The sequence below is a fragment of the Loxodonta africana genome, chromosome 1 (genome assembly GCF_030014295.1).
Source record: "Loxodonta africana isolate mLoxAfr1 chromosome 1, mLoxAfr1.hap2, whole genome shotgun sequence".
NCBI classification, from domain to species: domain Eukaryota; kingdom Metazoa; phylum Chordata; class Mammalia; order Proboscidea; family Elephantidae; genus Loxodonta; species Loxodonta africana.
In genome coordinates, this window is record NC_087342.1 from 200,071,494 (window position 1) to 200,089,036 (window position 17,543).

The 17,543-nt window shown below is 40.1% G+C and overlaps 1 protein-coding gene across 1 annotated transcript; it reads right to left on the reverse strand.

Annotated features, from left to right (window-relative positions):
* Nucleotides 1-336: 336 nt before the first annotated feature.
* Nucleotides 337-12,111, reverse strand: LOC100670289 (pantetheinase-like). The gene is made up of 4 exons (XM_003404006.3): nucleotides 11,680-12,111; nucleotides 7,527-7,657; nucleotides 1,487-1,679; nucleotides 337-801 (listed from the first exon to the last, which is right to left on the reverse strand). Exons 1-4 carry the CDS (start codon nucleotides 11,890-11,892, stop codon nucleotides 454-456), a joined length of 885 nt encoding a protein of 294 aa, XP_003404054.2. The 5' UTR covers nucleotides 11,893-12,111; the 3' UTR covers nucleotides 337-453.
* Nucleotides 12,112-17,543: the final 5,432 nt, after the last annotated feature.

The window sequence follows — 17,543 nt, forward strand, 5'->3', positions numbered from 1 at the left end:
ATATGCTGATGTGAACAGACAGGTGAGAGAATACCCATAGAGTGAGACGTGTGGAAGCCAAAGAAGAAGAAGTTTCAAATAAGTGATCAAATTTGGAAACAGAAGAAAAACAATGTACATTCAAAGTTCAATTAAAAAATAAATACATAAAACTACAAAAAAAAATTAGCTTGATTCCATAATAGGCCATCAGACAGATATTAAAAAAAAATTAAGATTTGGAAAACATGTATGAAGACGTATATGTTAACAAGTGAATTTTTTTTTTTTTTTTTTGCTTTATTACAACAAACTTATAAAACTTAAAGTAGAAGGTCAGTGAAAAAGAGGAAGATGCTCAATAAGATGAATTGACACAGTGGCTGCAACAAAGGGCTACAGCACAGCAAAGAATGTGAGAATGGCACAGTACCAGGCAGTGTTTAGGTCTGTTGCATATAGGGTCGCTATGAGTCAGAAAGGATCTGACTGCACATAACAACAACATAAATCTGAGAACTCACACATACCTGTCATTTTCACCGAGGGATGGTGCAAATTAGCTGCCAGGAAATTGACACCCATGCCCATAGCCCAAGCTGAGTGGAATTCAACCGCTGATAAATGTGGCAAAACATTCATCCAAGCTGTCGGGAAGAGGATGGTGTCCACGTGGAAATCTTTCACCAGGGTCACAGCAGGGTCATGGAAGAGTATATCAAAGCACGTGAAAATTCCAAACTTCCCAAAGGTGGTGTTGAAAGTCACGACCTCAGGCTTCCTGGGTGAATTGAACTGATCTTCACCCATGAAAAGATTTTGCTGTGATAAACAGAAGAGGAAGGCAGAAACAGGGGGAAAAAATCTCATTTAGGAACTGGCCCTAACATTACTGTGTATAAACTAGTGCAAGCTCACATTTATTAGCTGGCTAAGCAATTGATGGCCTATTTCATCTCTGGCCACTATCTTCAGAGGGAAAAAGCAGTACCTGAGAGAATCAGAGTCTACTCAAGCTAAAAGGACCCTTAGATTCAACCTCCACATTCAACAGATAATACGTGAAAATCTGTACCTACGAAGGCCCTCTTGAATCTTACAAGAATAGGAATAAAACTTGTAACTTATGTTTGCTATGAACACTTTATTTCCTGTGGGCAGGGAATTTCCTTTGCTCCTTCTCAAGATCAACTCTATCTGGTAAAAAAAAAAAAAAAAAAAATTATCTTGCCTTGACCCATTGCCAGGACATATTTTTCAAAGGATAAAGCTCAAAAGATGACCTTGCCTTTTAACACAGATAGCTCCTGTGGCTCTCCCATACTCCCAACTGCTCTTCAATGCACAGGACACTTCTGGAGGATCTTTATAGGCTCTTACCCAACGTAATCATTACCTTCTCCACTTTGTCTCTACTCTGCTTCTAAACTAAGCTTATTACCACAATAATGATATTTTTTTCTTCTAGCCCACTTTATTATGTAAATTGTTTGCAAATTGATTCTACCTTATGATAGCGTGCCACCAATTTCCCTTCAGAATCAAACACCACATTAGTGTTGTATTGGTACCGGCCATCACTGGGGCACTGAGAGTCACTGGTGTTGCATGGCTTCTTGTCCCCAATATTTGCCACAACGTAGATAGAATTGCTCTTGGCTATGCAGCTGAGTCTTTCTTGTACTGGGGTGTGGCCAAATCTGGTATGTGTTCGTTGGACAAGGAAAAAAATAAAGGTTTATCTTTTAATGAAATCCATAATGATAATTGCCTAAGTATATAATTGTTTAATTAATATTCACAAAATAAACACTAAATGTCTGCAGGTGGAAGAAAAGGATTAAGACAAGAGGATAGGAAACCACATTTGTTGGAATTTGGTAAAACAAATATATTCAAAATACTCTAGGATTAGACTTAACCAGGCCTGTTTTTTTCCCCATTGAAAACATTTATCATAATCTATCATCATACTTTCATGTATGTATTCATTGCATGATGTCTGTCATATTCTATAGACATTATGGGGCAGGCACCCACATCTCTTATTCACTGAGCCCTGCACAATACCTGGCAGAAAAGAGGCATTCAAATATATTTGAATAAATGAACCAAAACACTGATGTAGGGAAGAGAAAGTTTTTTTGAGGGAACTACTCAATCTGATCGGAGCAGAAGCACCCTTAGTGAAAGGAAGGAAAAGGGAAATTTAAAAGATCCTTTCAAGGTCAAAACACAGAGAGCTTTGCACAAGAGGCTAAGAAACCTGTTCCAAATTTAATAGACAAAGGGGTACAATCAAAGGCTTTGGAGACAGAAGTAGCAAATCTGAATTTTCTTTTACAAAGATTAATTTAGGAAGCTGTTGCAATAGTCCAGATAAGACACAAGAGGTCTGGGCTAGAGTACAGCCAGCTGGTATTGAAAATGGAAATACTGGAACACTTGTTAATGCTTGATTTCTTTACTCTTTATCATAGTTCCCAGTAGTATTGTTTCAGTAAAGCCATTAAATTGTCAATTTGAAAAGTGAAACCTCAGAATGTATAACGTATAGCCATATTTATCCCCTGTTGACACAACCTTAAAACAATAAATGGTTACTTAATAGCTGAGAAGGCAAACAGAGATAACCTCAATGACTGAAAACTTAACACCGTCTCCTGGCAGAATAAAAAACATTCTTGAGCATCAAATTGTAGCAATTAAACCTAAAACAAATTTGTACAACTTATACAAGCAAAGCTATAACAATCACCTATAAAACATATTCTTGAAGAAGAACAAAAAGTGTTGGGCACCATATATAGAAAATTATTATTTTAATGTGTTTAAAATGAGAATCACCATTTGATAAATCTCCCCTCCTTTGTTGGCTTGAATTAATATCTGAAATGTACAGACATAAATAAACTACGTTGAAACACTAGAAGCATATTTACCCTGAACTGTTTCAGGTTACCTGAGGCAGTAGAAGAGGTACATGGTGTTTAGGATTTCTGAAACAGTCCTGGTTACTAACATGTTTTACTACAGTTTCTATTCATCTTGGAAGTATATTGTAAATTGTAATGCATTTTTTATTTAAACTACATTTTTCAGGCCTAGAAAAGACCCCAAAATTCTTTGTCAGACCACATGGCATGATTTGGAGTTTAAAAAAATGCCATTTGTTTACGTGGGCCTGAAATCTGTTTGTCATTTAATCCGTGATACTTGCTGAGTCTTCAATGAGTACACGGCTAGGTCTTAGAACTGCTGGGAACAGAAGAAAGAGGTGGAAAATGCATATTCTAAGTCTGCTTTCAAAGTGTTTAATCTCTAGGTATAACAAAAGCTATCAGTTACTGAAGAAGCCATTTACTACCTGTCATGGATTGAACTGTGCCCCCCAAAACTATGTGTCAACTTGGTTAGACCATGATTCCCAGTATTGTGTGGTTGTCCTTCATTTTGTGATTGTAATTGTATGTTAAAAAGGATTCAGGTGGGATTGTTATGCCCTTACTAAGAACACATCCCTGAACCAATGTAAAGGAAGTTTCCCTGGAGTGTGGCCTGTACCACCTTTTATCTCACAAGAGATCAAAGGAAAGGGAAGCAGAGAATGGGGACTTAATGCAACCAAGAAGCAAGAACCAGGAGAATAGCTCATGCTTTGGATCCAGGGTCCCTGCACTGAGAAGCTCCTATTTCAGGGGAAAATTGATGACAAGGACCTTCCTCCAGAGGCAACAGAGATAAAGCCTTCCCCTGGAGTTGACACCCTGAATTTGGACTTTTAGCTTACTAGAATGTGAGAGAATACATTTCTCTTTGTTAAAGCCATCCACTTGTGGTATTTCTGTTATAGCAGTACTGGATGATTAAGACACTGCCTACAAATAAATATACATTAAATTTCAACAAATATTTATTGTGTCCCTTATTACATGAAGCACTGTGCTAGGCGTGTGGTACCTGGGACAGGAAATTCCAAGCAGAGCTCTCCAAGTACACGTTGGGGGGTATGCAGATGTGGAAGACATGGTTGCTGCACTTAGGGAGCTCTTAATCTTACTGGAGAATCAATAAATGCACACAAAATTTTAAAATAACAATATAAAGCAATATTTGATCAAAAATAAAAATTTATTTTTCATACAGACTAGCTAATTAGGTAAGCTTTATTTTTCAACTTATTGATCTAATGATAAACTCTTTTAATCTGCAACCCCGATCACTGTGATAATAGGTGCAGACATTTGCCATATTAAAGGGCACTCCTTACAAAGGGATCCATATACTTTCACATAGAGAAGTGCCTGGAACATAACAAGTAGTCAATGGAAATACGTTAAGTATATTCATCTTTCAGTTAGGTATTGAACACGGTTTGTTGCTCAAGAAACCTATAAGCTTTCTTTAACATCAGTAAAAATTCTCTAGTCAATTTGTTCCCCTCTTAGCCTCCCAGAATGGCTCAGAACTATACTTCAGGTACAATCGTAATGACAAGCTCACTACCATGATGGCTCTTAACAACTACTTTCTTCAAGTGGCTTTTAATTTTTTTTTTTACCTCTAAAGTGTTCTATTTTTCACTGCTAATGGAATTATAAAATGGTATAGCCACTGTGGAAAACAGTTTGGCATACCTCAAAAAGTTAAACATAGAGTTACTTTATAACCAGAAATTTTACTCCAAGGTAATATACCCAAAGAATTGAAAGCAGAGACACAAACTGATACTTATACACTACTGTTCAATGCAGCATTATTCACAATAGCCAAAAGGTGGAAACATCTCAAGTGTCCATCAACAGACGAATGAACAAGAAAAATGTAGCATACACATAAAAGGAAAATTATTCAGCCATAAAGGGAAATGAAGTTCTGATACATGCTATGGCATGAATGAACCTTGAAAACATTATGCTGAATGAGCTGTCCTATTTTTTAATTATATTAGATTTAGTAAGAAATCTGAAATCATTTTGGAAGCATGTGATGTGTTAAATAAATTAATTAAATTTTAAAAAAAAAAGGAATGATGGGGGCCTGGTCATATAACACTTCCACTAAGGAATAGTGTAGACCCAAACAAGATTAGCATCCATGAGAAAAGAAAGCATTTCAAATCTACTCAACAAGACGTGATGTTTGATTGTATATGAGGAGTAAAGGAATTGACCCTTCTTTTCCTCAAAAAGCCCATATCCAATCTTTCGCCAAAATCTGTCACATCTGTTTTCAAATTTTGTTCCAATTCTGGCCATTTCTCAATGTCTAAACTTCTACTATCTTGGTCCAAGACAGTATCATTTCTCTACCCAGATTATTATGATGGCTTTTTTCACTGTCCCCTGCTTCTTTTGTTGGCCTACCCCCTGGAGGCAATTCTCCACATAATTGCCAGAGTGTTCTTTATAGAACTTAAGTCAGAGCATGTCAAAGCTTTCCAATGGTGCTCTTACCACTCAAGTCATGGAGAAAGTCATTATTACGGCCCATGAAGCCCTATACAATCAGTCCCCTCCTATGTATCTGCCTCTATCTTCTACCTCAATTTCCCTCCCTTGAATCACTTCAACCACTTAGCCTCTTGCTGTTCCTTGAACATGCTAGACACACTTTGACCACAGGGTCTTGACATTCAAAATTCCCTTAGCCTGGAATGCTCTTTCCTCAGATACCTCACCTTCTTCAGGTCTTTGCTTAAATGTCACAGTGAAGCCCACTCTGATGACATGATCTATTAAAATCTTCATGCCCACCCTTGAGTCTTTCCCTAGTTTGTTTTTCTCCATAACATAGGTAGAAGGCAGATGCATAGATATTATCTTTTTTCTTTCTTTCTTTACTTTCTCCCCTAAGTAGAATAAGATCCCTGAGGACAGGAATTTCTTATGCTTTTTTTTTTTTTTTCACACCAGTGCCCAAGAACACATAATACCAAACCAAAACATAGCCTTTGCTGTTGAGTCAATTCCAACTCATAGCAATTGTATGGGACAGAGTAAAACAGTCCTATAGAGTTTCCAATGAGCGGCTGGTGAATTCCAACAGCCAATCTTTTGGCTAGCAGCTGAGCTCTTAACCACTGCCCCACCAGGACTCCAAGAACACATAAGTACTCAAATAAATGAAAGCAAGAAAGAAGATGTCATTAAATGAGGGAAAACATGAGGGGGCAACTAGGTTATCTGAAATGGAACAAATTAGACATTCTTATGGGAATAGTCAGGAGTCTTTTGAAAATCAGATGCTAGGGAAAGGCTGTTCATGAGTCAATTTGATTGAAAATGGTAAAGATAATAGAGTTTTTGTCTTTTAGAAACTGAAGATATGGCATGGGAGATGGTTAAATAAGTAAATAATTACAGTACAATGAAACAGGAATAAAGTAGATTATTAAGCTAAATAATATTGAATTTTGTCAAAATCAAGGTGTCACTATAAGGAGTTACAGTAGTTAGTTTGTGTAGTGTTAAGAGCAGTTCCAAAAGAGAAGTTTCTAAAACGAGTTTAGCAAAGGTTCATTAGAAAATAAATGAGTTAACTAACTTGATTCTTTTAGGTGTATGAGACTGCTTTGCTTACATTAAAAGTAATAGTGTTACCTTCATCACACTTCATAATTTTTAAGTCTAGACCTGATTTAAACCACTTGTACCACCATTGCCACCAGTTGCCATTGAGTCTATCCCAACTCATGGCGACATCATGTGTGTCAGAGTAGACCTGTGCTCCCTAGGGTTTTCAATGGCTGATTTTTCAGTAGATTGCCAACTGTTTCTTCTGTCTCTGGATGGTTTCCAACCACCGATCTTTTTGGTTAGCAGCCAAGCATGTTTGCACCACTCAGTAACTCCTAAACCACTTAGACAGTTTTACTATGTCACCTCATAGATTAATAATCAGTTTAAGCTTTAGGGGTTATAATACGTGCATTAACCTCTTAAGATATCCTAACAACAAAAAAGAAAATAATTCTAAACTGAAAGATGGCTCTACTTTTGCCATTTACTCACAGTTTTCAAATGACAGACTCACGCAGGGAATTCATTCTGTACTCACTGGTGAGGAGTGAGAAGACTAGAGTTAAGCCTAGTCTGATCTGGTTTCCCCACTAACTACACCTGGAACCCTCAGTGAGTTATGCTTATCCCAGTCTCATTCCCTCAATGGAAAAATATTCTCTTTGAACTCCATGATTTCTAAGTTATCTTTCAGCACTCATTTCTGTGATTACCTAATCCATAATCTCTTTCCAGTTGTTAGGTGCTGTTGAGTTGATTTCTGACTCATTGTGATGCCATGTGACAGAATGGACCTGCCCCATAGGGTTTCTAGGCTGTAATTTTTATGGGAGCAGATCTCCAGTCCTTTCTCCTGTACCACCTTAATTAAAGACTCCTTAAATGTATCCATAATATATGAAAAATAATAAAAACTATCTTTGAACTTGGAGTTAATAGTGGATTTTACTCAATAAACATCAATAAAGTTTTCTCAGGCAAAATAAACTTATGTTCATGATTGTATTTTTCATAATGTTTCTTTACCTTCTGGGATCATTACATGGAATCCAGTTCACTTGAGGGTCTGGGATATCCTCCAAGTATGGGTAGATAGCTTCCCTGGTGAAGCCCCAGCCATAAATACCATCTTCTGGAGTCACAATAATATGGGCATCCTGTTAAAATGAGGTTTAATTAAAACATTTCCCAAATAAGCAAACAATCAAAGACTGGGAGAGTGTTCACTAACAACCTCTGCCACTGTCATTCCTGTGAGAACTACTAGTTCCCATTGATTCTGACTCCTGGGAACCCCATGTGAGTCAGAGTAGGACTGTACTGCATACGGTTTTCAATGGCTGATTTTTCAGAAGTAGATCAACAGGCCTTTATTCTGATGTTCCTCTGGGTGGACTTGAAACAATGACTTCTCAAACAGTAAGTGCTTAACCATTTGTGCCAAACAGGGATTCTCTTAAGAACTAGTTCAAGGACCGTAGTCCATTAAATGGGAAAAAGACAGTCTCTTTATCAAATAGTGCTGCCAAAACTTGATGTCCATCTGTAAAAAAAAAAGGAAAAGGGACCCATACCTCACACCATACACAAAAACTAATGCAAAATGGATCAAAAACCTAAATATAAAACTTAAAACAATAAAGATCATGGAAGAAAAAATAGGGACCATGCTTCAGGCCGTAACACATAGCATAAACAGAATATAAACCATAACTAACAATCCACAAACACCAGAAGATAAACTAGATAACTGGGAGCTCCTAAAAATCACACATTTAAGCTCATCAAAAGACTTCACCAAAAAAAGTAAAAAGACAACCTATAGCCTCGGAAAAAATTAATTTTTGGCTATAATATATCCAACAAAGGTCTAACCTCTAAGAACTATGGAATACTTCAGGGCCTCAACAACAAAAAAACAAATAATCCAATTAAAAAATGGGCAAAGGATATGAACAGACACTTCATCAAAGAAGACATTTAAGCAGCTAACAGATACACGAGGAAATACTCATGATCATTAGCCATTATAGAAATGCAAATCAAAACCACAATGAGATACCATCTCATCCTGACATCACCAGCACTAAAAAAAAAAAAAAACAAAAAAAAAAAACAATAATTATTGGAGAGGTTTCAAGGAGACTGAAACTCTTATGCATTGCTGGTAGGAGTGTAAAATGGTACAACCACTATGGAAAATGATATGACACCTTCTTAAAAAGCTAAAAGTAGAAATACCATATGATCCAGCAATCCCAATACTAAGAATATATTATAGAGAAATAAGAGCCATAGAATGAATAGACATATGCACACCCATGTTCACTGCAGCATTGTTCACAACAGCAAAAAGATGGAAACAACCTAAGTGCCCATCAACAGATGAATGGAAAAACACCTACAATACATACACAAAATAGAATACTACACAATGAAGAACAAAGATGAGTGCAGAAAACATCTCACAGCATGGATGAATCTGGAGGGCATTATGCTTAGTGAAATAAGTCAACCACACAAGGACAAATATTGCCTGAGACCACTATTATAAAAAAACCAAGAAAAGGTTTACACGCAGAAAAAAAAAGTCTTTTATGGTTATGAGAGAGAAGGGGCGTGGGGAAGGGAAATCACTAACTAGGTAGTAGACAAGTGGAAAACTTTGTGAAGGGAAAGACAACACACAATGTAGGGAAGTCAGCACAACTTGACCAAGGCAAAGTCAAAGATGCTTCCTAGACACATCCAAACACCTTGATGTACCGAGCTACTGGGGCTGAGGACTGGAGACCATGGTCTCAAGCAATATCTAGGTCAACTGGCAAAACACAGTTCATAAAGAAATGTTATACATCTTACTTTGGTGAGTAGCTAGTGTCTGGGGTCTTAAAATCTTGCAAGCAGCCATCTAAGATACACCTATTGCCCCTTTCAAATCTGGAGCAAAGAAGAATGCAGGAAAACAAAAATACAAGGAAAATATTCATCCAAAGGACTAATGGATCACATGAACCATAGCCTCCACCAGCCTGAGCCCAGAAAAACTAGATGGTCGGGACTACCACCACCTACCGGTCTGACAAGTACACTATAAAGGGTCCCAGACAGGGTGCAAGAAAATTGTAGAACAAAATTCAAATTCACACACACAAAAAAGACCTACTACTCTTGCCTCACAAAGACTGGAGGAACCCCCAAGACTATGGCACCTGGACACCCTGGTAGAACTCAGAACTCAGAACTGAAGCCACTCCCGAAGTCCACCTTTTAGTCAAAGATTAGACAGGCCTATATAACAAACAATAGCACACAGGAGGAACATGCTTTTTGGTGAAATCAAGGATATGAGGTCAAATGGTCAACACCTGCCCAAAAGCAAAGACGAGCAAGGGACAGGAAAACTGGACCAATGGACACGGGGTACCTGGGGTGAAAAGGGGGAGGGTATTAACACGTTTAGGGAATTGCAACCAAAGTTTCAAAAGAATTTGTGTATAGATTTTTTGATGAGAAACTAATTTTCACTGTAAATATTCACCTAGAGCATAATAAAATTGAAAAAAAAAGAAAGAAAGAACTAATTCAGCTCTTCTCCGTCTCATTCAGTCTTTAGATTTGCCCTCAAGAAAACAGATGAATTTTTTTGGGGGGGTTGGGGGTGTCTGTGCCCTGCCTTTCCTTAAGCTCCACCATTCAAGCTTGTTTTCTTTCAATGGTTTTTCCCTGTTTTCTCTATTTTTATAATTTGCTTTTCTGTTACAACCACTTTAATTTTCTAATCCTGGTGTTATCATTTCTATACAACTTTTTCACTTTTCGTAGACATTAGTAGTTCTCCTAGCCTCTCACAGCTCGGTCACATGTTTTGGTTGTTAATGTAAACCTGGCTCTGCTCAAAATCAGCCCTCTTCCTGAACTTTGGCTGATTGCTGTGTCTGAGTGTGTCGGGATTGAGTTATAACTCAAGTTCTTGGTTTTACCCCCTCCTCTGCTCCAGTCTTCCCTGCACCACACCCTGTGACCAGGATTCTTGCTTCTCAAGAGGAGGGGGGAGGGTGGGGTCAGATATCAACAACCTGAAGTGTCCTGAGCCTAGAGGTGCTCCCTCAGCTAACCTGGGCACCTTCTGTCTGCAGTGTTAGCTGCGGTGGCCTTTACGGAAATGGTTGGACTAAGGGTAAAAAGGGCCTCAGAACTCTTAATGACCTTTATAATTTAATTGTGTCTGAGAGTGCATACTGATAGATACATACAGTATGTATCCAAGGAGCCCTGGTGCCGCAATGGTTGAGCATTCAGCTGCTAACTGAAAGGTCGGTGATTTGAATTCACCAGCCGATCTGCAGGAAAAAAACCCGGGCAATCTGCTCCCCTAAAGATCAGAGCCTTGGAAACCCTGTGGGGCAGCTCTACTCTGTCCTATAGGATCCCTATGAGTAGGAATTCGCTCCATGGCACACAACAACAACAGCAATATGTAGCCATTACTTTCATCACCTTTCATATAACTGGGTTATTTCTGATCCACTATTATCTTATTTAAATCACGTACATTCAAACAACACACTTAAAAACACTGTGGAATTAGTTTTAAATTTAATCTTTCATTCAACCCAAGGACTACAATGCATTGACATGCGTGCTTTTATCTTGTATTTCAGTTGAAGCATGGAACATGTAATGCAAACTCTTAAGTTATTTGCAACTTAAGTTTAATTGCTTTGGGGGAATGAACTTAGCTGGAAACCTGGGGAATCTTAGAGCACAAGGCTACATCAAGGCCACTAACAGGCTAAGAAAAGCATGTGGTTCCTGACCCCCTTTATCCTCCACCCTTCAACTGTAGCAGAAAAGAGGAGCAAAGATGCTGAATTTACAGCTAGATCTTCAAAAGGCTTTTGCTTCTTAATGACAACAAAACTGTTTTTTTCTTAACTTTGCTCTTGCTGCTGTTATTGTTGTTGGCTGCTGTTAAGTCAGGCTCTGACTTATGGTGACCCTAGGGAAATGAGAGTGAGCTGGCTCTAATGATTTTCAGAGGAAAGTAGAGCCCTAATAGTAATTCGTACCTTGACACATATGTCATCCAGAAACATGATTGACCCTGATAGTGACCCTGTCTCCTAAGACCCCACCCTCTCTCTGCATAGAATCCAGCACACTTGGGAGATAGTACCTGCTTTGCTGCTGATGTGACAGCTCCCTCCAAAACATCCAGATTTCGGTTCATTAATGCCAATGCCTCTTCACTGGACACTGGTTTTAGGGTGGTATTGGGCAATATCACTGCATGCTCATAAACAGCTGCAATAAAAGTATCCATGGCGTTGACTTTGAAGATGCAGAGAGAGGAAATTGCCACATAAGCCAGCAACTGAGAAGTGGTCATGCTGATGCCCAATGATTGCTGTGAAAACAAACCTCTGATGTTTATAGAGAGAAAACTCAATCACATGGTTCCCAGAACTCAGTGCTTTAAAAATAAATTACAAAAGCCAATTTTAAGGAAACCTAGGGTTTCATATCATTCTTAGACAACAAATGACCCTCCTGTTACCCGACTGGGGTCCGTGCCCTGGAGTAGTCAAGCCAATGAAATGTACTGCAAGTCAGAAAGAGTGAGAAAGTTTATTCAGGAGATGTATACATCACTTGGGACCAGGCAGCAACACAGGCTCTCTCGATGGAGTACCTGGTGATGTATACATCTCCTAAATAAACTTTCTCACTCTTTTTGACTTGGAGCATGTTTCATTGGCTCAACTGCTCCAGGACTCAGACCCCAATTTGGTAACAAATTTTTGGCACCCAACATGGGGCCTGAATTACTCTGGCCTCAGTTCCATCTCCCTAAGGACCGAGCCCCAGGAAGGACCCGGGAAGAGAGAAGGCACATCCCACCTTTGGTTTGGGTGGTCTCTCAACCTGTGGTTGCCTGAAGTTCCAGTGACAGGGGCGGACTCCACAGCAGCGAGCTCTGGACATAGGGAGAAAGTTTCTGTTGGTCATGGTAGGTAACTGGGCATCGGGTAGTAAATCCTCTGTAAAAACCTCAGGGCCATCAATTCCCACAGGCTCCCTCTGCAAATGGGTGACTAGGTCCCGTGAAGTTGGACAAGAGACTGGTGAGGTTCCCCATCGCAAGTGGGTATCCAGGAGGCAAGGTTCCGACCAGGAGTCCACTAGGAGCTGGACTTATTTAGGAGTGGATCCCCTAACTAAGAGACATCTTAATATTTTGCATAATCCAGTGTGGTCTATAAATGGTTCTAGTGATTTGGGTACTATTATGAAGCTTGGTCTGTCCTATACTAGAACTAACAAGTGAGATGTGGAATGTTTTATGACTTTGTGGCATGAAAAAAGAATAAAGCCTCTGTTTTAGTCCCACTCGTGCATGTGAATGATGATGATGGGATAAGAGATGAAGAACCAGAGGATATTCTTCTCATTCCCCCATCTCTAAAAACTCCCTCGGCACCCATTAGTGACCATCAGAAGATGAGGATGGGAAGGCATTGAAAGAGGGGTCAGAGGAGGTGGGACAGATATGGCCTCCCCACACCATTCTAAGACTGGGGTAAAATTTGGCCCAGTTCCCCAGGGAGGGCTTTATCCACTCTGGGAGGTGCCAGTCCCTGCTGCAGAAGGGCCACTTCAGATGATGTGGGTCCATAATCCATTCCTGGCATCTGATTTATACAATGGAAAGTGAAACCTTCCAGAATATCGATCAGACCCACATGCCGTGACTGAATGCATTTAAGATCTTTACCAGCAGAGATCAAGTAAAAGAGGCCGAGAAGAAGAAAAAGGAAAAGATCAGGACATGAAGAAACAGGCAAATCTACTGGCTCTAGGATCAACTAAAGGAAGATGATGAGAGCAAGGTAAGGACGAGCCCCAACTAAAGAAAATCCAATGTGCATTTTGCAAAGAGGAACACTAGAAAAATGAGTGCCCCAAAAGAAAGAATGGAAAAGGGCCAGGCAAGATTGAAAAGGCGGAGAAGCTCTTTCAAGGAGTTATGGAAGAACAAGAGGAGGATTCTGAATGATGGTGACCAGGGGAGATAACTTTAACTTCCCTCCTACCAACACCCTGGTGAAAATTATGGTAGGAGAATAGTCAGTAGACTTTTTGACTGATACCAGAACAGCTTTCTGGGCACTCACCCAGAAACCTAAAAGGACTGTCTCGACCAGCAGTACTCAAGTTGTCGGGTGACTAGAAAAGAGGTGACTAGATCCTTCTTGCAGCCAATGGACTGTGAAATCAGAAAAGTTAAGCTATCTCATCAGTTTCTATACATGCCTGAATGCTCGGTCCCCTTTCTGGGGCACGATTTCCTAAGTAAAGCACAAGCTGAAATCTCTTTTGATGAAAAAGGCTTGTCTCTGACAGTACTGCCCGCAAACATCTGGAAAGTGCAAGCAGCTCCCTTAGCTCTCACCCAACCCGAGTCGGTCTCACCCACAGTTAAAAAAAAGTGGTTGATTCTGTAGCCCCATGAGTCTGGGCCAGCAATCAGCCAGAATGAGCTCGAACTCTTTTCCCTGTGGTCGTGGAGCCGTTACCCAATGTCATGCCTCCTTGGGTTAAGTGGTATCCACTGAGAGTTGAGACTCATCTGGGACTGCAGAGGCTGATCACTGGGTACCTAGAGTGGGGGGCTTTTGTGAGAGTGCCAATCCCCATTCAATACTCCTGTCCTCCCAGTGAAGAAGACATCGACCTGTGAATACCATTTTGTTCAAGATATGCAGGCTGTTAACAAAGTTGTGAAGACTCTACTCCCGGTAGTCCTGGACCCATAAACCCTACTATGGGCTCTCCCACCTTCCTGTACTCATTTTACTGTTTCAGACTTAAAAGACTCTCTCTTTTGTATCCACCCTGGCTGCTGAGAGCCAGCTGATTGTTGTTTTTGAATGAGAAGGGGACAAAAGAAAGAAACAGCTCTTTTGGACTGTGCTACCTCAAGGGTTTCCCCACAATTTTTGGAACAGCACTGGCCCAAGATCTAGAGCAATTACCTCCCTTCAACCGAGGAGAGGTCTTGCAATATGTGGATCTCCTGACAGGGAACAAGTCTGAGAAAGACTCTATTACAAATGGAACAGGCTGCTCGGCCATGACATGAACAGGACCTATGCCATTTTTCTCTCTTCTAAGCTTATTCCTGACTGCTCAGTTCCTTTTTCCTTGTTGAATTTTTACTAATGACTAATGTCTTTTTCAGACTGTAAAAATAAATGATATGATCTAAAGAAAGTCTTAAAAAAAAAAAAGTCTTGCGACCACTGAAATCACCCTAGGAGACCAGTCACCCCTCTGGGCAGATGAGATGATACTTTGGGGCCATAACCTTCAAAACCACTCCAGGGGCCAGTCATCCCCTGGGCAGATGAGATGATACCTTGGGACCATGATCACCGGAACCACCCCAGGAGAGAATGACATTCCACAAGCTTCTGAAACCCATGATTTTGCCCTCCATTTGGGGGAGACAGGCTTTGGAGGAAATCATTCCCCTCAGTCTCTTGTGTATTGATACACATTAAAGCTCTTGCTACTTACCTCACTCCAGCCTCAGGAATTGGCTATCTGCAGCAGGCGGCTCTGACCCATGAAATTACGGAAACACGAATACTGTGACTGTCTTAAACTTCCTGGACCAGTGTCTTTGTGAAAGTTACAAGCTAACTTCTCTATCAGGCTACTCAGGGGGTGGAGAGAGATCCTTTCAAATGGACTCCTGAGTGTCAATGAGCTTTTGTGATTTAAAGTCCCAGTTGATGAAAGACCCAGCCCTGGGGCTGCCAGATTATCAGAAGCCCTTTAAATCATGTATAGATGAAAGAAGAGGAGTAGCCATTGGTGTGTTAACACAGTTGTTGGGACCATGGAGATGCCCTGTCCTCTATTTCTCTAAAAATCTGAACACTGTCTCAAAAGGCTGGCCTCCAAGCCTGCCTCCAAGCAGTTGCTGCAGCTAACATTACCATAAAAGAGGCTAATAAATTTACTTTGGGACATGATACTATGAAGTTTGTCCCCCTCATGCAGTGACTGTAGTATTGGAACAAAAGGATATTTGTGGCTTACCTCCAGTAGGCTTGTACTACGTACATCAGACCGAGCTTTTGAGAGAAATCAAATTTAACTTTTGTGAAGTGTTCAAAACTAAACATCAGGTGAAATATTTCCTGGTGTGTGTCAGTTCTTTTTCAGAATAGGTACAGACCTTTCCCTGCTGGACCGAGACAGACTAGAGAGAGGTACAAAAGGTTTCAATTGCTTTAAGAATAAAGTGGAAACTCCACACAGCATAGAGAGAGACCTCAGCCTAGGAGAAAGGTTGAAAGAATGAATCAGACCATAAAATGACATCTTAGTAAACTATACCAAGAGACCAGGCTGCCCTAGACAGACATTCTGTCACTGGCCCTCCTCTGGGTCCATATTGCACCCCAGGGAAAATTTAAAATCAGTCCTTTTGAGATACTTTATGGGAAACCATATTGTCTCAACCAATTCTCCCTGAAATCCTCAACCCAGCCCCCTAACATAAAAAAATATATAAGGATGTCTAAATGCTTGCTTTCCCTCACCAAAATTCTTTCTCAGTTATATTGGGCAAAAGTCCCCTCTCGAGATAGCCATACACTTTTTGCCAGCCCAGTGACCAGGTGCTCCTCCAAAAGTAGAAGGACCTCCTATTACAGCCTGAGTGGACTAGACCCTTCGCCATACTACTCAGCTATCACACAGCCATGAAGCTCGAAGGAGTTAAACCGTGGATCCCTCATTTCCCAAGTCAAGCCCTGCCCTGCCTACAGTGACAAAAAAAAAAAAAAAAAAGGAGAAAAAGCCCAAACTACCGATGGCTTGAAGTTAAGACTTCCTAGGGTTAAAAAGTAAAACTCTTTGTGATATTAGCTTAAGTGAGAGAGACTTCTCTCCTGGAAATCTTTGTTCCTGAAATAAATGCTCCCCCTGGCTCCTTGTTAAGACAGGATAATTTTTAGATCTATACTGCTAGAGAAGTGTTAAACATTACTAATTTCTGTCTGGACAGCGGGTTGCACTCCAACTCTGCCCTGAAGTCCTGTCTCATTGGTGTTTGTACTCCTCTAGAGGCTTTGAGAAATTCCACCCTTTTCAAACACACAAAGAAAGAACTACAGTATTCTGATACTTATAGCTGGGGGCCTGTTAAAAGATTCATGAAAATTTTGACTTTTTCTTGACTGATCTCTTGGCTGCCAGATTTTATCTGGCTAAAAACCTTATCCATTAGTAGAATTGGGTTGGTTGTTACAGGTCTGTTAATCTGTTGTGGTCCCCAATTTATGCCTATATGTGAGATGACATTCTCTGAGTTAAACTGCCCAGTGGATGGCTCAAACCCATCACAGATGAGAGGCCCAATCCTTCCACTTGAAGCATTTTGATCTAAGGGACTAGGTTGAAGCTTGGGATAGAGGTACCTGCCCAAGCTTCAAAAGAAGGGAATATGTGACCCTAACAACTTGTAACATGTTTTCTCCTATTCAAAATGGGTAATTGAAAGCTTGACATACCTAACACCATAATGATGTTCTAAGTCATCTATAAGCATTTTTTACTGTACCAGCTGCACTGGTCTCTTCCAAAGAGGTGCAGAGCCCTCTTGATTCCTGTGGCTTTGGTCTCTCCCAACTTCTTTGTTCTCTTGAGAAATGGTCTCCAACCTGCAAGAAGGCAGCTAGGAAAGCTACCTGGCCCTTTTGACCTGCAACTTTCTTTCTTGCTCCTTATCTCAGTAAGAGTAGACTTGGTAGGTCAGTTCCACTAACCAAGAGATTCTTATGTAAGTTTTTTTCAGCCTGTTACAAAGATACAGATTAGAGCCCAGATGTCTGACGTGCATATCTTTAGTTTAACAAAGAGTTTCTTGTGGTTATTTTGTGATGTATAGGACCATCTGGGCTACCTGCTTAAAAACAATAGGTAATCCTTGCCAAAATGATATATAAGCTCTGATGTAAAAATTGC

Coding starts and splice junctions, on each gene's coding strand:
- LOC100670289 (XM_003404006.3), bottom strand. CDS start 11,892: ATGACCACTTCTCAGTTGCTGGCTTATGTGGCAATTTCCTCTCTCTGC. Junction 7,658..11,679: donor TCACATCAGCAGCAAAGCAG/GTACTATCTCCC, acceptor TCATTTTAACAG/GATGCCCATATTATTGTGAC. Junction 1,680..7,526: donor CCATGTAATGATCCCAGAAG/GTAAAGAAACAT, acceptor AACACATACCAG/ATTTGGCCACACCCCAGTAC.